Source organism: Pan paniscus, chromosome 17 (assembly GCF_029289425.2).
Source record: "Pan paniscus chromosome 17, NHGRI_mPanPan1-v2.0_pri, whole genome shotgun sequence".
Classification (NCBI taxonomy): domain Eukaryota; kingdom Metazoa; phylum Chordata; class Mammalia; order Primates; family Hominidae; genus Pan; species Pan paniscus.
In genome coordinates, this window is record NC_073266.2 from 67,776,694 (window position 1) to 67,796,212 (window position 19,519).

The 19,519-nt window shown below is 41.4% G+C and overlaps 1 protein-coding gene across 2 annotated transcripts in view; it reads right to left on the reverse strand.

Annotated features, from left to right (window-relative positions):
* The window catches only part of CFAP53 (cilia and flagella associated protein 53), a 49,526-nt gene extending 31,584 nt beyond the window's left edge, over window positions 1-17,942 (reverse strand). For both annotated transcript variants that reach the window (XM_034943712.3, XM_003827211.6), the window contains exons 1-5: window positions 17,550-17,942; window positions 13,187-13,416; window positions 12,265-12,438; window positions 2,672-2,975; window positions 1,949-2,167 (exon numbers count right to left, since the gene is read on the reverse strand). In XM_034943712.3, the coding sequence (XP_034799603.1) occupies window positions 1,949-2,167; window positions 2,672-2,975; window positions 12,265-12,438; window positions 13,187-13,416; window positions 17,550-17,786 (1,164 nt within the window). In that variant the 5' untranslated portion in view covers window positions 17,787-17,942. The remainder of the gene's footprint in view (window positions 1-1,948; window positions 2,168-2,671; window positions 2,976-12,264; window positions 12,439-13,186; window positions 13,417-17,549) is intronic.
* Between the last annotated feature and the right edge of the window lie 1,577 nt (window positions 17,943-19,519).

Sequence of the window (19,519 nt, forward strand, 5' to 3'; positions counted from 1 at the left end):
GAAAAACCTGTACTCAAATGATTATAGCAGCTTTACTCATAATAGCCATAACCTGGAAACAACTCAAATGTCCTTCAACAGGTGAATGGCTAAACAAACTGTGGTAAATCTATACCATGAACACTACTCAAGAATAAATTGGGAGGCCGAGGCAGGTTGATTACCTGAGGTCAGGAGTTTGAGACCAGCCTGGCCAACATGGCGAAACCCTGTCTCTACTAAAAACACAAAAATTAGCCAGACGCAGTGGCACCCGCCTGTAATCCCAGCTACTCGGGAGGCTGAGACAGGAAAAGCGCTTGAACCCATGAGGCAGAGGTTGCAGTGAGCCGAGATCACGCCACTGCACTCCAGCCTGGGCAACAAGAGCAAAATTCTATCTCAAAAAAAAAAAAAAAAAAAGAATAAAAAGAAGGCTGGGTGCAGTGGCTCATGCCTGTAAACACAACACTTTGGGAGGCCAAGGCAGGAGGATTACTTGAGCCCAGGAGTTCAAGACCAGCCTGGGCAGCATAGTGAGACCCCATCTCTACAAAAAATAAGAAAACTAGCTGAGCATGGTGGCTTGCGCCTGTAATCCCAACTACTCAGGAGGCTGAGGCTGAAGTATCAGTTGAGCCTGGGAAGTTGAGGCTGCAGGGAGCTGAGACCACACCACTGCACTCCAGCCTGAGTGACAGGGCAAGACTGTCTCAAAAAAAAAAATTTAAAAAAAATAAAAAGAAAAAGAAACAACTATTGATAGATCCAAAAAGTTGGACAAATCTCCTGAGGGTTATGCTAAGTGAAAAAGGCTATCTGAAAAGATTACACACTATATGATTCTACTAATATAACATTCCCAAAATAATAAAATTATAGAAATGAAGAACAGGGTTAAGAAGGGGGTGGGGCAAGAGGGAAGTAGGTGTGTCTATAAAAGGGCAATATGAGAGATCCTGGTGATGATGAGATGTTCAGTATCTTGATTATATCAATGTCAACATCCTGACTGGCATGGTACTATAGTTTTGCAAGATATTACCATTGAGGGAACCAGAGCTTTAGGTACAAGGAATCTCTCTGTATTATTTCTTAAAACTGCATGTGAATCTACAATCATATCAAAATGAAAAGTTTATCCAGGCACAGTAGTTCACACCTGTAATCCCAGCATTTTAGGAGGCTGAGGTGGGAGGATCACTTGAGCCCACTCCAGACCAGGCTGGGCAACTTGGCAAAACCCTGTCTCTACAAAAAATACATAAATTAGCCAGGCTAGGTGGTGGATGTCTGTAGTCCCAGCTACTCGGGAGGCTGAGGTGGGAGGATTGCTTGAGCCCAGGAGGGCGAGGCTACAGTGAGCCATGATTATGCCACTGCACTCCAGCCTGGGTTACAGCGTGAGACCCCTGTCTCAAAAAAACAAAAAACAAAAAAAAAAAAAAAGAGAGAGAGAGAGAGAAGTTTAATTAAAAAACAAAGTACATGCACACTAAGAACCAGGTAAAAACAAGAAAAAGCACTTGTGGGAGAAACAAAACACTCTTAAAAGTTCAATCCAAATTCCAAACGTATAGGTAGTTAACTCAATACTGAATGCCTTTCCCTTCTCTTTTTGCCTGACAAAACTTTACATATCCTTTAAGGTCCAACTCAAATGTCACTTTCTGAGTAATGTCTTTCTCAAATTCCAGGAGTTCTCAAACTTTAGTTAGCATCAGAATCACCTGGGGGAGTGTGCTGAAACACAGATTTCCTGCCCCTGTCATGATTTTGATTGGGAGATCCTGATTCTGGAGCCTGGGAATTTCTGTTTCTAACATTTTCCCAGATGGTGCTGATGCTGTTGGCTTGTGGACCACACTCAGAGTAGCACTGCTATATATCTGAAGCCATCTTCCACAAGACTGAGAACTCAGTAAGGAATCCCTTCCAGCAGGTAGCAGGCACCAAAAAAATGTCTTACTCTTTTTTGTTTCTTTTTATCTGCCTCTTCCTGTAAGTCTTGAAGGGCCCTTTGCACGAGCTTCATGTTCAAGTCCTGTTCGTCTCTGTATTCCTGCTGAATATGTTCTATCCTCTCTTGTAGGGCTTTTTGCAAAATGGTCCTAGTTTCCTGCTTTGCCTTCTGTTTCTTTAGCATATCCTGTTCATTCTCATGTTTAATCTGTGCGTTGTTACTTTCCTAAGGTAGAATCATAATAAAGATAATGCATCAGTACAGTTGGACAAGACAAGTTAGTGCATTTGACTTCAGAGATGGGAATAAAGGATTTCTGGAAATACACACACACCTGGATTTAGAGAGGCTGTAAGAAAGAAAACCTTCCTTTTCGTAGCTGAGTCAGCAATAAAACTGTGAAAATTGCCTGGGCATGTGTGATTATAATGTAATAAATAGTTGTAGAGTTGAAAACAGAAAAGTATAAAGAGAAACTACTTTTAATCCCAGTACCCATCATCCACCACCATTCTCCACCTGTGGGTGCATTGGCCTTCCACACTTGACCCTTCTATAAACTCTGCACCACACATTTGGATACATTATTAAACAGCACTAGGAGTCCAAAAATGGAAATGTGCCTATGAACTAGCCCAGGCCATCAGACAAACTGTACTGTAACAGGCCTGCAAACTATACTACACCCATGGCGTTGATCACCCTCTAACAAGCATTTTAAAGGCCCACCACAAGGCGTGCCTCCTCTTCCTTCAGCAGCTGTGTCGCCTGCCTTTGTGCCTTGATGCTGGTGATCTGGGCATTCAGCCCCAGGCGTGTGTTCTCCATCAGCTCTTTCTGTCTCCTCGCCTCTTGGGCTTCTCGCTTTTCCTTGGCTAATCGGTCTTCCTCCCAGAGTTTGGAGAACATCTGCTCTTCCACCAGCTTTTGCCTGCTCAGCTCCTCATTAAATGCAATCTGTGCTTTCCGCTCCTCACACACCTTCTTCTGATGGATACAAAACAATTCAACACGGAGCTCCTCACAGCGTTCCCTGAAAGGAAAATTTTAAAAAGACAAAACCCAGCCTTTCGTGAGGCACTGCTCTATTGAGGCACACATCTGTACAATCACACAATGAAGCAAGAAAAATCAGAGACCTGGATGCAGGCCATCGGAGCACAGGAAACAAGAGGGAGCAGCAGGGAGGGCAAGCACCAGGATGGCACAGCCTGACTATGGAAACTGGAGTAAAGCAAAGGCAGCCCTGACTCCATTTCCTGTGTGATCTCAGATCAAAAACTCAACCTGTTAACCCCAATGACTGACCTATTCACTTGACTTTGAGAACCCCTAATTTAGGGTTGCTTACTTTTTTTTTTTTTTTGAGACAGAGTCTCGCTCTGTTGCCCAGGCTGGCGTGCGGTGGCACCATCTCAGCTCACTGTAAGCTCTGCCTCTCGGGTTCATGCCATTCTCCTGCCTCAGCCTTCTGAGTAGCTGGGACTACAGGTGCCCACCACCACGCCTAGCTAATTTTTTTGTATTTTTAGTAGAGACGGGGTTTCACCGTGTTAGCCAGGATGGTCTCGATCTCCTGATCTTGTGATCCGCCCACCTCAGCCTCCCAAAGTGCTGGGATTAGAGGCGTGAGCCACCGTACCCAGCTGCTCACTTTTTTTTTTAAGAGACAAGGTCTCACTCTGTCGCCCAGGCTGGAATGCAGTGGCGTGATCATGGCTCACTGCATCCTTGAACTCCTGGCCTCAAGTGATCCTCCCACCTTAGCCTCCCAAGTAGCTGAGACTATAAGCACATGTCACCATGTCTGGCTAATTAAAAAATTTTTATTTTTGTAGAGACAGAGTCTTGCTATGTTGCCAGGGCTGGTCTCAAAATCCTAGTCTGAAGTGACCCTCCTGCCTCAGCCTTCCAAAATGCTGGGATTACAGGCATGAGCCACTACACCAGGCTGAGATGCTCACTATAGCTAGATAGGATATCTGGCCAGACATGGTGACTCATATCTGTAATCCCAACACTTTGGGAGGCCAAGGCAGGAGGATCGCTGGAGACTAGGACTAGCCTGGGAAACACAGTGAGACCTTGTCTCTACAAAAATTTTTTAAAAATTAGCTAGGCATGCTGGCACACGCCTGTAGTCCTAGCTACTTGGGAGACTGAGGCAAGAAGACCACTTGAACTCAGGAGTTTGAGGCTGCAGTGAGCTAGGACCATACCAATGCATTCTAACCTGCACTCTAGGTCAGTAAGACCCTGTTTCTTTTTTTTTTTTTTTTTTTGAGACGGAGTCTCGCTCTGTCGCCCAGGCTGGCGTGCAGTGGCACGATCTTGGCTCACTGCAAGCTCTGCCTCCCGGGCTCACGCCATTCCCCGGCCTCAGCCTCCGGAGTAGCTGGGACCACAGGCGCCCACCACCACGCCCGGAGAATTTTTTGTATTTTTAGTGGAGATGGGGTTTCACCGTGTTACCCAGGATGGTCTTGATCTCCTGACCTTGTGATCCACCCGCCTCAGCCTCCCAAAGTGCTGGGATTACAGGCGTGAGCCACTGCGCCCAGCCGTAAGACCCTGTTTCTAAAAAAATAAATTAAATGATAGACAGAATATCTATTTATTCTAATGATAATAATCATTGATAAGAGGAAAACTTTATGTTTGTGAGTGCTTTATAGTTTACAGGTAGCAGGTATCATCCCCATCTTAGAGTTAAAGCAACAGAGACTCAGGGAGCCTAAGTGTCTTCCCAAGTCACATAACCAGTAGTAGGAATATTATTAGCAAAAGTTATTAAGTGCTTATTATCTGCCAGACACTATTCTAAGCACTTTAACACATATGAACTCTTGTAATCTTCATAATAATCAATATGGCAATGAACATTACTGCAAATTTATTTTTATTATTTTTATTGTCCTTGGTTTACAGATGAGGAAATGGAAGCACACAGCAGTTAAGCATCTTACCTAAGTTTGTCCATTTCATATGTGGTAGAACTGGGACTGAAGAGCTGGCAGTGTGGCCCTGGAGTTTGGATTCTTTGGTGTTTCATTGCATCACCTCTGCCAGCAACTGACAGAGGCAAGACTACCTCTGACCCACAGGCATTCTGACCAAACATCCTAGGGTATTCGTTAATAAAAACACCCCAAAACAAACCCTCGAAATGCCTACCTTAATCTGGGGTCTAATCATTAACTGTGTATAATTACAGGGCATTTAAAAAGAAATTTCATAATGTACCAAAAGCACAATCCATAAAAGAAATATTGACAAATTTGATTTCATTAATATTAAAAGCTTTTGCTCTGTAAAAGATCCTTTTAATAGGATAAATAAGACAAGACTGCTGAATGTCTGGGGAAAGAAAAGAAAAAACCATTTAAAAAAAAAAAGATAAGCTATAGTCTAGGAAAAAAACCACGTATCGGACAAAGAAGTACTGTCTAGAATACATAAAGAATCCTTAAAACTTAACAGCTAAAAAAAAAAAAAGGCAAAAACTTAGCAGCTAAAACAAGCTAAATTCTAAAAATCTAATTAGAAATGGGCAAAAGATATAAAGAGACATTTCACCAAAGAAAATGTACAGATGGAAAATAAGCACATGAAAAGTTGCTCAACATCACCAGCCATTAGGTAAATGCCAATTAAGCCCATGATGAGATATCGCAGCACGCCTATTAGAACAGCTAAAAATAAAAACAAAACAAAACAAAACAATAACGCCACTACCAAAAGGACCAGGATGTGGAAAAACTGGATCTCTCATATACTGCTGGTGGGATTATAAAATGGTACAGCTACTCTAGGAAATTACTCTAGGAAATTAGTGTTTATTAAAAAAGAAAAAATTACATTTATGGCTGGGAGTGGTGGCTCACGCCTGTAATCTCAGCACTTTGGGAGGCCAAGGTGGATGGATCACCTGAGGTCGGGAGTTCAAGACCAGCCTGACCAACATGGAGAAACTGCATCTCTACTAAAAATACAAAAAATTAGCCGGGCTTGGTTGGTGCATGCCTGTAATCCAAGCTACTCGGGAGACTGAGGTAGGAGAATCACTTGAACCCAGGAGGCAGAGGCTGCAGTGAGCCGAGATCACGCCATTTCATTCCAGCCTGGGCAACAAGAGTGAAACTCTGTCTCAAACAAAACAAAACAAATTTGCATATGATCCAGCAATAGTATATGATAATTATCCTCAATAAACAAAAACATATGCTCACACAAAAACCTGTACACAAACGTTCCTGTCAGATTTACTTATAATAGAGCAAAACTAGAAACAACCAAAATGTCCTTCAGTAAGTGAACGGTTTAACCAAACTGAGGTACATTCATGCAATGGAATACTACTCAGCAATAAAAAAGACAAACGAACAATACCTCCAACAACTTGGATGGACCTCAAAGGCATTATGTTGAGTGAAAAAGGCCAATCTCTAAAGATCACATATTGTGTGATTCCATTTATATAACATTCTTAAAATGATGAAATTATGGGGATAGAGATTAGTTGTTGCCAGGGTTAGGAATGATGGGGGTGAGAGTAGTGGGCATGACTCTAGAAGAGTAACATGAAGGAGATTTTTGCAGTGATGGAATAGTTCTGTATCTTGATTGCAGGGTGGTTACACAGTCTACAGGTGATAAAATGGCACAGAACTCTACACACACCTTGCATGACTGTCAGTTTCCTTGTCTTAATATTGTATTACAATTATGTAAGATATAACCATTGAGGGAAACTAGGTGAAGGGTAAATGGGATCTCTGTACTATCTGTGCACTTTCTGTAAACATATAATTATTTAAAATTAAAAATTAAATACAAAACAAAACCACTGGTAATTTTTTCTTGTCATTATTATCCATTTCATTTCATTATTATTGCTGAAAATAATTTTGCTGTATAGAAGATAGGGATCACTAAAAATGATCTACTCCAGGTATCAAATATTCTATGAATGCCACTGAATATATCAAAGAGAAATGAATGCATATGCCATCAAAGGACATGTCTATTCATCGTAGCTTTATTCATAAGAGTCCCAAACTGAAAATAACTGAAATGACTGTCACCAGGAGAAGAAATAAATTGTGGTATATTTATACAATGGAATACAAAAAAAAAAAGAGGAAAATTTTCATTCTGCTTTATATTAATATACATATTAAAGCCTCAACTGTATTTTCAGTAATAGGGTCTAATAACGCATCCTTACTCAAAAGTATGTCTGAGGATCTATGCTGAGGAGTTGGCAGTGCTGCACTCAAAACACTAAAAACAATTTGTTTTCAAATTATATTACTATAGGATACATTCGTTTCTTTAAGATTTTTAACAATTCATCTAACTAGCAAAAACTCAGTCATACAAGTGAAATCTGTAAAATGTTGCTAAATCCATAAATTTTAAAAGCACAACCACTTACGAACCATTTTGTTTTCTTAATATGTTAAGATAAATTTACTAGGGAGTAGAAAATATATGAATGGTCCATTGAGAGTCACTTGGCTAATATACCATTTTCCACCCACAGCATCTTTTCCCCCCAGCAACCAGTAGCAAAGATGTCCAAATCCCACTGAGGACAGGGTATGAGTGCATGCTTTACACAGCCTTGAAAATCCAAGTCTAATCCTCTTTTGGTTACCTCAAGCTTAAGACCTAGACAAATCCCTACCTGTAGAACTCAGTTATCCATCTACAAGCCAAGGAGGGTGGCAAGTCGCTTCTGGCCCTGTGCGTTACTACTCCGGGTTTCTTCACTGCCCTCCTTCAGCAGCTCCCCAAGCCCTGAAACTTCCCATTCCCTCTCCTTTTGAGAGGGAATTTACTTTTAGCAGCTGCATCTGCAACTTTTATCTACTACTCACTGCAATGGCTTACTTCTCCTTTTGGCCTCTAGTAGGAGGGTTGAGGGTTTAGGGCTGTCCATATTATTAATAGCGAATTCATGACAGAAAGAGCAGATGGAAGAAGCTTTTCTCTGCACCATGTCTTGATGCCTCCACAGATGTCATTTTGCTGCTTTTTCACATCTGTTGACCTTTGGATTTCTGGTCTACTCAAATTTTGAGTGCTATGAAAAATGAACTCTTGTATTCCTTCTGTATTCCACCAGATTTAAACTCAGGTATTTTTGGATCATCCATTCCTGAATCTGGCTTAACATGATACACACCTTGCCCCACTCATACTAGATGACCTAACAACCTAAGTGACACTCACTCTCACAGAGCCCGGCATGAAGTAGGAGCCCAAAAATACTTACTGAATGAATGAATGCTAATGGCTATGTTTTAAACATTTCCAGGTAATATTTTGGACCGTAAAAATCCCTTCTGAATACAAAAACTTTAGCCAGTTACTCTAAAATTAAAAGACAGATGAAATCGATGATTTAGGGCATTCCATGGGTCATTCATGTGATCATCACTGCACTGAGAGATGTATCTGAAAAAAGGGGCAAAATGCACCATCACTACTATTATTCAACATAGCACTGGAAGTCCTAGCTAGAGCAATCAGACAAGAGAAAGATATAATGGGCATCCAAATTTCAAAGTAAGAAGTCAAATTATCCTTGTTTGCAGATGACACGATCTTATATTTGGAAAAATCTAGACTCCACAAGAAAAGTCTTAGAACTGCAAAACAAATTCAGTAAAGTTGCAGGATACAAAATCAACATACAAAAACCAATAGCATTTCTATATGCTTACACTGAACAACGTGAAAAAGAAATTTAAAAAGTAATCCCATTTACAATAGCCATAAATAAAATTACCTAGGAATTAACCAAAGAAGTGAAAGATCTCTACAACGAAAACCATAAAACACTGATGAAAGAAATTGAAGAGGACATCAAAAAATTGAAACATATTCCATGTTCTTGGATTGGAAGAATCAATATTATTAAAACATCTATACTACCCAAAGCAATCTACAGACAAAATGCAATCCCTATCAAAATACCAATAACATTCTTCACAGAAACAGAAAAAACAGTTGCTCATGCCTGTAATCCCAGAACTTTGGGAGGCCAAGGTGGGTGGATCACTTGAGACTAGCAGTTCGACACCAGCCTGGGCAACATAGGGAAACCCCGTCTCTATTAAAAATACAAAAATTAGCTGAGGGTGGCAGTACACACCTGTGGTCCCAGCTACTTGGGAGGCTGAGGCAGGAGAACTGCTTGAACCTAACCTGGGAGGCAGAGGTTGCAGGGAGCTGAGATCCTGTAACTGTATTCCAGCTTGGGCAACATACACTCCAGGCTGGACAACTGAATGAGACCCTGTCTCAAAATAAAATGAAATAAAAGAAAATAAGAAAAGAAAAGAAAAAACAATCCTAAAATTTGTATGGAACCACAAAAGATTCAGAATAGCCAAAGCTATTCTAAGCAAAAATAACAAATCTGGAGGAATCACATTACCTAACTTCGAATTATACTACAGAGCTATAGTACCTCAAACAGCATGGTACTGGCATAAAAACAGACACATAAACCAATGAAAAAGAATAGAGAACCCAGAAACAAATCTATACACTTACAGTGAACTCGTTTTTGACAAAGGAGCCAAGAACATGCACTAGGGAAAAGACAGTCTCTTCAATATATGATGCTGGGAAAACTGGATATCCATATGCAAAAGAATGAAAATAGACCCTATCTTTTATCATATGCAAAAATCAAATCAAAATAGATCCAAGACTTAAATCTAAGACCTCAAACTATGAAACTACTACAAGAAACATTGGGGAAAAATCTCTAGGACATTGGACTGGGCAAAGATTTCTGGAGCAATACCCTATAAGCACAGGCAACCAAAGCAAAAATGGACAAATGGGATCATATCAAGTTAAAAAGCTTCTGCACAGCAAAAGATACAATCAACAAAGTGAAGAGACAACCCACAGAATGGGAGAAAATATTTGCAAACAATCCCTCTGAAAAGAGATTAATAACCAGAATATATAAGGAGCTCAAACAATTCCATAAGAAAAAAATCCAATATTCCAATCAAAAAATGGACAAAAGATTTCAACAGACATTTCTCAAAAGAACACATACAAATGGCAAACAGGCATATGAAAAGGTGCCCAACATCACAGATCATCAGAGAAATGCAGATCAAAACTACAGTGAGATATTATTTCACCCCAGTTAAAATTGCTTATATCTAAAAGACAGGCAATAACAAATCCTGGTGAGGATGCAGAGAAAAGGGAACCCTTGTACACTGTTTGTGGGAATGTAATACAACCACTATGGAGAACAGTTTGGAGGTTCCTCAAAAAACTAAAAATAGAGCTACCATAAGATCCAGCAATCCCACTGCTGGGTATAGGTCCAAAAGAAAGGAAATCAGTATATTGAAGAGATAGCTAAACTCCTATGTTTGTTGTAGTGCTGTTTACAACAGCTAAGATTTGGAAGCAACCTAAGTGTCCATCAACAGATGAATGGATAAAGAAAATGTGGTACACATGCACAATGGAGTATTATTCAGCTATAACAAAGAATGAAATCCAGTCATTTATAACACTATGGATGGAACTGGAGGTCATTATGTTAAGTGAAATAAGCCAGGCACAGAAAGACAAACATTGCATGTTCTCACTAGTTTGTGGGATCTAAAAATCAAAACAATTGAACTCATGGAGATAGAGAAGGATGGTTACCAGAGGCTGGGAAGGATAGTGGGGGGTTGGGGGTGGAGGTGGGGACAGTTAATGGGTACCAAAAAAAAAAAAAAAAGAATGAATGAATAAGACCTACTATTTGATAGCACAACAGGATGACTATAGTCAATAATTACAGGCGTGTGCCACCATGCCCGGCTAATTTTTGTATTTTTAGTAGAGTTGGGTTTCACCATGTTGGCCAGACCAGTCTTGAACTCCTGACCTCAGGTAATACACCCACCTCAGCCTCCCAAAGTGCTGGAATTACAGACATGAGCCACTGCGCCCGGCCAATTTTTTTATTTTTTGTGGAAATAAGGTCCCACTATGTTGCCCAGGCTGGTCTCAAACTCCTGGCCTCAAGTGATCAAAGTGCTGGGATTATAGGTGTGAGCCACTGTGCCCAGCCAAATAACAGCAATTCTTAATGTTTACACTCTTAGAAGTATCAGAAGCACTGAATATATAACTGAGGAATTATAATAACATTATAAATATATAATAGCTCTTGTTCTAAGAGCTGTAGCTCTAGGGAGGGAGACTATTTAGTATATTTTTGCTTTAGAGGTAAGGAATGTCTTGGTTTGTGAAACTAAAAGCATCTGCCAAGCTTCTGATTATATAACACTATAGATCATCTCAGAGGATCACTCTTGGGTACTCCCATACAAATCTTCCCTCTGTGTAAGTGCACAGTAGTGGGTAGTCTATCAGGGCACAGACTCAGAGTATCCTACGATGGAAAACCACAATGAAAAGGGATACGGAGGCAACCACAGGACCAGATTGAGTAGATTGAGTACAGTAAAGACCAGGGGTCTGAAAACCGAGGGTCACCATGGGTCTGGGTCAGGAAGTGCCTTATAAGTCCAGGTGATCAGACCCCAGTGATCAGAATACCAGGCAAGGAAACAGACAATAAAGAAGAGAGTAGAGAGGGCCGGGCATGGTGGCTCATGCCTGTAATCCTAATACTTTGGGTAGCTGAGGTGAGTGGATCACTTGAGTCCAAGAGTTCAAAACCACCCTGCGCAACATGACGAAACCCCCGTCTCTACAAAAAATACAAAAAAATTAGCTGGGCACAGTGGCGCGTGCCTATAGTCTCAGCTACTTGAGAGGCTGAGGTGGGAGGATCACTTTGGGCTCAGGAGGTGGAGGTTGTAGTCATGATCATGCCACTGCACTCCAGCCTGGATGACAGAGCAAGACCCTGTCTCAAAAAATGACAACCGAAAAACCCCCCAGGGAACCCAAGCACACATGCAGCACAGGTAGAGACTACAGCAGCAGGGGGAAAGCCCAACTTTACCAAAGATTCCTTGGCACAGGGGCTTTTGAAGAACTTCCTGCCAACAGCAAGGGTGAGGTTAATACCTAAAGTTCAGTAACATAATCTCCTTTGTTACTTCCATTCTAATTGAGAAGCAAGCACAGAACATTAGAACATAGTTCTCAAGCACACACTGTATTATTCAATGATATGTAATATATTGCCAAGACTTACAGTTACAACTACTCTGTATATCCTCTTAAGACTAATTTACTTTAAATTAGCATTCTTAAATCTATTTTAATGTACCAACTTTGGATTCTGTTTGTGTGTTTTCTGATTTCATTACCTGAATTGCTGGTCTAGCTTTTCAGCCACAAAATCCTGCCTCTCTTTTTCATTCTTCTCTTTTAGTAATTTAGTTTTCTCTCTCATCCTATCTTTTTTCTCCTCAATGGTTTCTTTCTTCAATTGCATTTCTGTAAAATACTCATTTTCTTCTAATGCTAAAAGCTCACGTAGCCTGAAACAAAAAGCCAAAAAAAAAAAAAAGAAAACTGTCATGCTACATGCATCATTGTTATATTCAATTTCAGAACTATAGGTCTAATTTGTAAGAAGAGAAAGATCACTGCAGTCTTCCACAGAATAAGACTGGTTTGTTTGTTTTTTTGTTTTTGTTTTTGTTTTTGTTTTGAGACAGGATCTCGCTCTGTCACCCAGGCTGGAATGCAGTGTGATCATGGCTCACTGCAGCCTTGACCTCCTGGGCTCAGGTGATCCTCCCACCTCAGCCTCCTGAACAGCTGGGACTACAGGCAGGTGCCCCTATGCCCAGCTGTTTTTTATTTTTTGTAGAGATGGGGTCTCACTGTGTTGCCCAGGCTGGTCTCAAACTCCTGGGCTCAAACAATCCTCCCACCTCAGCCTCCCAAAGTGGTAGGATTATAGGCATGACCCACTAAGCCCAACCAACTGCACCATATTTTATTTGATCACATACAAATAAGATACGAAATATATATTTTTAACAAAAGAGTAAAATGAACAGGTTTCAATCAAAATAATGAAATATGAAACAATATATTGTTTTTCATCAAAATACAGGCTATCACAAATAAAAATATTAAAAATATTAACCAGCAATAGCTATGGATTTAATATAAATATCTCAGCCATGATTCTTGCTAAATTTGATTTTTGACTGGTCAATCTCAAATTGTGGTTTTAGGAATATTTCATGGTTTATGTCCCAGGTTTGTGAGCCTTACTTATTTCGTCTTTCTTCAATGTTAATGATAAACCCTTGCACAGCATCCTTGATTCTTGCTCGCACAAGGCTGTCCAAAATCTTGCAGTCATTGTGCTGGTCCCACTCAGCTTTCAAGCGATCCCGCTCACTTGACTTAATGGAAGCCAAAATAGCATTATGCTTCTGATGGCTGCGTCGGATTCTTTCTAGATGGTGCTCAGCTCCTTGGCCTTTAGGAGGCTTGGATCTCTGAAAACAAAAACCAACTATCACTTATAATAAGCCAAAGAATCAACTGCATATTTTCAATTAGTTATGCTCTCAATCAATACTCATACTAAATAAAATTGGGTATAAAAAACTAATACATCCTACTACAACTGAATACAGCTTATGCACCTAAAGAGTAACTTGTTTCATTCTCTGAGCCTATACCTAAGATGTCATCAAAACAGTCTCAAATATTTCTAATGTGCCATTTGAAAAATAGTTGATGGAAATTACAAAGTTAAAAATGTGAACAGGACTCTGTTGAGATTGTCTAGTCAAACCCAGAGACATTAAGTGATTTGCTGAACTTGCTTCAAATAGGGCAGATAAAACAAGAATTAGAGGTCTTCTAATTCCTGATCTTGACATTGCCACTCATTATTCCACATTATTTCTCACGGTTGGACACCATAGTTATCACATCAAAATACTTTCAATGAAAAGGTGCTACTATGCGAATATATAGAAAAAATATATATGTGTGTATATACATGTATATGTGTGTGTGTATATATATGTGTATATGTATATGGATATATAATGAGTTGTGATAATGAAAGATCTTTGACTAAGAAGGAAGAAATGAAGTGAGGGAGGAAGAAAGGAGGGAAAAGAAAAAAAGCTGGTGGTAGAACTTTATTCCTATTTCTATGGTGCCCAGAAGTTTTAATGCAAAGAGTGTGTTCCTGACCTTTTGGGCTACTTTGAATTTCATAAATGTACTGTTTTTACAGAAATGTCCACTAAAAAAGTTAGAAATGCATGTACCATTTGAATATATATAGATACACTTAATGAAATCACATAGCCTATATCTTTTTCCTTTCTGTATTCCTAGCATTGAACATAATGCCTACTACAGTGAGGTTCTCAATAGAAATGAATGAATGAATGAATGAGTGAATGAATGAAACAATGTTGCTGGGTGGGCTTGATGCAATTTCTGCACCTCCTGGAGCCACCATAAAATCCATAGTCTTGAGCTTTGTATTTTCAGGAACAGTTTTATCAAGTCATCCTTAGGTAAGTTGTGAGATACTGGGGTGCTGATTCATAGAAACAAAACTCTTAAGAGACAGAGAGTCAATCTGATCTTTTACATTTAGAATATCACCATCAGGATTACCAGAATACTAGGGTTAGGTGTTTGTAATGAAGTCTCCTGAGGAAAGAAAATCAACATTTGAAGACAGTTTAATGAAAAGATTCAGGGCTCAGGGTACACATATAGGTACCTAGATTTAGCTGAACAAGATAAGGCAAGCCTGGGGTGGTAAGGAGACAGAAGATGATGCTGGGGGTTATATCATGGAAAGTAGCTAATCCATGTCAGAATTATCTGGAGCCTAGAGCCAGCTAATTAGATGACTGTTCTCCAATACAGTTGGCATTTTATGAATATAGATCTGTGAAAATAAAGCAGAGGAGGATCACAGTGGCACCCTTGGCAGCATACACAGCAGGAATTAAGGCTCCCAGTGTGAGCTGAGAACAGGAACGAAACACCAAGTTAATCTAGAAACACTGGCTCCAGTTGTCAGGACAGGAAACAGGGCTGAGGGATATTTTGGCTGAAGAGGTGACAAATACCATGAGCAGTACCCAAGGGGTCAGGAAGCCTTTTAAGGCTTGGGAATCATGTGAAGGACTCTGGTCTGGGAAGGACCCAATCTCTTGATAAGTTAGGGGTATGACCTGGAGTTCTCAAAAAAGGTGATGCCAATCCCAGCACAGTCGTGGTATTGTTCAAAATCTGTACTGTTCAATATAAATATAATGCAAAACAGATATGTAATTCTAAATTTTCAAGTGGCTGCATTTAAAAAAGTAAAAAGAAACAGGGGAAGTTAATTTTGATAGTATATTTTATTTAACCAATATATCCAAGATGTTATCTTGTCAATATGTGACTCTAGGCACATTTCAAGTGCTCAAATGCTATGTGTGACTAGTGGCTACCTATTGGACATCACAGCTCTAAACCATGCTAAAGTCAGGAAAACACAGGATATTTTACTAACTACTGTGGGTTTTCAAGGTCACTGAAGGCTGTTATTGTAGCATCTCCAGTTATAGTTATTAGGATTACAATTTATAGTTCGGTTGTCTTAAAGAACAATGCTTTACATCCTAGGTTTGATTCTGGCCTCTGTCCATTACTAACTGAATGAGCAAGTTACTTAATCGCTTTGAATCTTAGTTTTCTTACCTGTCAAATGAGCAAAATAAGTATCCTCCTAATGGATTCCTAGGAGACACTCATCAAATAGCTGCTCCTTTTGATGTCCCATTACTTCAGACATTAAATTTTTCACAGGTTTCTCCTGGGGAATTGTTTAGGGTCCAAGTCTCATCTGTTGGTGGCTTTAATTCTTGCAACACAATTCTGCTACCTCTAACATCTATCTTTCTTATCACACTCAGACACCGGAGGAGCAGATGCACCAACTCTAACCTCCTCCTTTTCCTCTTAATTCTTCTTAGGTGCAAAGTATTCAATAAGCCCGCTTCTCTGGTTTAGTGTTTTTGTTTGTTTTCTGTTCCTTATTGGTTCCCAACACAAGTAATAGCACCCAACAATGGCTCAGCCCCTGAGCCCAGTGTTTGGATACAGAACCCAAAGTAGATCTTCTGTCCTTCATGAAGTGTGTTTATAATTATCACCTTGAACCCTACAGCCTACTTATGTGTCCCATCTACTGCTTTCCAGCTCCAGATCTTACAGTACTTGGACCTAAAGAAGGAGCAGGTCTATAGGTTGACTGAAGTTTGCTATGTGCACTGTGGAGCATAATAAAACTGTATCACTGATCTTTCATCCATCAACTGACATCACAGACAATATAGCACATCATTATTTACAGTGTTAACCTTTAGTGGTTTCATTCTACCTAAGTTTTTTTTTGCAATTGGATTACAAGTTGAGCACCCCAATTTGAAAATCTGAAATCTGAAATGCTCCAAAATCTGAAGCGCTCCAAAATCTGAAGCTTTTTGAGCACCCACATGATGACGTAAGTGGAAAATTTCACACCTGACCTCATGTAAGGGGTCACAGTCAAAACACAAGCAAACAACACATATTTATTCAGCATCCCCAAGGGGAAAATAAAATTACCTTCGAGGTAATGAAATATAAATAAATTCTGTGTTTAGACTTGGGTCCCCTCCCCAAGATATTGCATTATGTATATGCAAGTATTCCAAAATCCAAAAAAAAATCTGAAATCCTAGACATCTCTGGTCCCAAGCATTTCAGATAAGGGATACTTGACCTGTATAAGCTCCTTGAAGGGAGGGCTCAGGCTTCAATGAAGAGTTAACCTTCCAGGATCATTGTATCCACCCCTGTATCTCCCACAATACTGCGCACACAGCAGGGGCTCAAGCAATAACTCTGCCTACATGTTAGTTTTCTGGCGGGTAGAAACTAGTTTGTAGAAACAAAAAAATCTACATGTATGGACCAATAGTGTCTGAGGTTCTCAGCAGGAACCATCAAATTCTGCAGCAAGCACATTTTCCTGGCCTACTACCACTCCAGCCTTAGAGGCAGGCACCTGAGTTTTTCCCAGGTCTGAAGGGACACTTCTGTCCAGCAATGGTTACTGGTTGAGTTGGCACAGGAAAGGCGTTGGGTGCTATAACCACTCACAACCTAATTCCCCTTCCTCAGACGATTTTCCTAGGACTGAAAGACCAGATCCAAATCATAGGCCTGCCCTGCCCCCAGATCTGTCTCTGGGCCGGGTGCCCTTTCCATAACACACACTCGCCACTGCATGGGGGACAGACATCCTTCCGGTGTCTTGGAGACTGAAAAACCCTAAGATCCCTAGTGGTGATTCTCCAAAAACAGAACCTAAATATTATAACTTTGGGGGCAGATGAAAGGCTGTAAGGATGAAAATAGAGGGAGATGAGTGGGTGAGTGGTGGGGTAGATAGGTGAGCGACCTTATCTTCCTTCTTTCAAAATTCAACCCACTGCATCAGGCGACACCCGTTCCCCTCGAGAAGGCCCCGGGTGGGGGCCGAAGTGGGATAGGCCAGGCCCGGAGTGCGGAGAGATGGAGAAAGCTGTAGGGTCTGGCAGACATATCCTGTGCTTACCACGATCACCACTTTGGGGGTGGGGCCCTTAACCTCCCGCTGTACGGTGCCAAACCGCTGGCTGTACATTTTCGAGTCCCCTTCGGGACGGGGGCGGCGTCCGCCGCGTTTCCCCCAACCGTGGCGACCTGCGGCACCCGCTTCCGCGACGCAGAAGTCTGGTTGCCATGGTGCGCCTCGCGGGATTAGGGGCCGGTAGAGGTGGGCGGGTCGGGCGGAAGTCGGTCTGGTCACCATGGGGGCCGCAGACGCCTGCACTCGGGACTTCCTCTTCCAGCTGAGAAGCTGAGCCTGCGCAGTCCTCACCCCGCCCCTCGGCCAAATCCCGCCGACCTTGCTACCTTCCTCCAGGGTTCATCAGAATGGCAGAAAAAACCTCTAGCCCAAGAAAAATCAAAGCTCTAATTACAATTCCAGTTGACTTTGCTATTTATATCCTGTAATGGTCTAAAAGTATGAGAAAGGTTAGCGAACATTTTTTGGGAAGCTTAAATTTTGCACTATCTGTAGGTTAATCTTGATGACGGTAATAATCACAGGAAAACCTTATATTTGTGTAGTTCTTTACAATTTCCAAGATATTTTCACACACACAGCCTTTTAACCTCACAGATTTTTTCTGAGACAAGGTCTCGCTCTGTCGCCCAGGGTGGAGTGCAGTGGCGTGATCATGGCTCCCTGCAGCCTCGTCCTCCTGGGCCTCAGCCTCCAGAGTATCTGGGACTACAAAGCCTGCGCCACCACGCCCTGCTAATTTAAAAACAAATTTTGAAGAGACAGGGGGTCCCGCTATGTTGCTCAGGCTGGAACTCCTGCTCCTGGGTTCAAGCGATCCTCCCCACTGCCCCTCCCGCCGGCCTCCCAAAGTGTTGGAATTACAGGGTGCGCTACCGCGCGTGGCCGCAAATATCTTACAGGGTTGATAGAATAGCAAGTAATACTATCCTTATTTTCCAGCTAAGGCAAAGCTCAGGGAGCCTAAGTGCCTTGTCAAACCAAATAACCAGTAATAATAATAATTTTTTAAAACCTGTTAATAAAATCTTCCTATTTGCCATTGGCAGAAACCAGGGCTTAGACTCAGGATATCCTAGGATGGGGGCAGATCAAATGGACTAGTGGGGCAGTGGCACGACCTGGTGGAGCATAATTAAGAGTCTGAGGGTCACAGTGGACCAGGGTCAGGATGTGGATCAGAAGTCCAGTAACTGGTTTCTGAGAATCAGGATCCAGGCAGAACAGGAAACACAAATCAGGGAACCAGGACGGACCTGCAGCACAGGTGGTAACCACAGTTGCATTTCCAGTCAAGAGCAAGGTGGTAATACCTAAAAGCCAATTAAGAATGACACTGTGGTACTCCCATTCTAAAGTGGGGGTGAGCATAGAACACTTGAGCACATGCAACAAATCAGTACCTACGTCAAACTGACGTATAATAAGTACAACTAATGTGTATGCCCTCTTAAGGACGCAATTTACTGTAAATTAGCATTCCTTAATCATTTGTAAACCACCCACTTCGGATTTTGTATGTGGTATGTTTCTAAATACGAATTCCATTTCCTGAATTGCTGGTTCAGCTTTTCAGCCACGAAATAATGTTTTTCTTCTCTTTTAATAATTCTGTCATTTTGTGTTCTTTTCTATAACGGTTCTTTCAATTGCAGTTCAGTAAAATACTCATTTGCATTTACTAAGAGTTTACGTGGCCTGAAACAGAAAAGAAACAAATTAGGTGGTCGTCTCGGTTTCCTGGAGTGTCCAGAGGGGCGGTTCTTTGATCTTCGAGTCCAACGGGCGCCGGGCCCGCCCGTCGGTCCGGGCGGAACCACCCCCACCACACATCCTCCGGGAAGGCGGCAATGAAAACGCCTTGGGCCCGGAGTACGGCTTGGGAAAATCGGCGCAGATTCGGGGCCGCCCGTTGGGGATTCCCAAGGTTGTGCAGCCCAAAGGGCCTCGTCGGA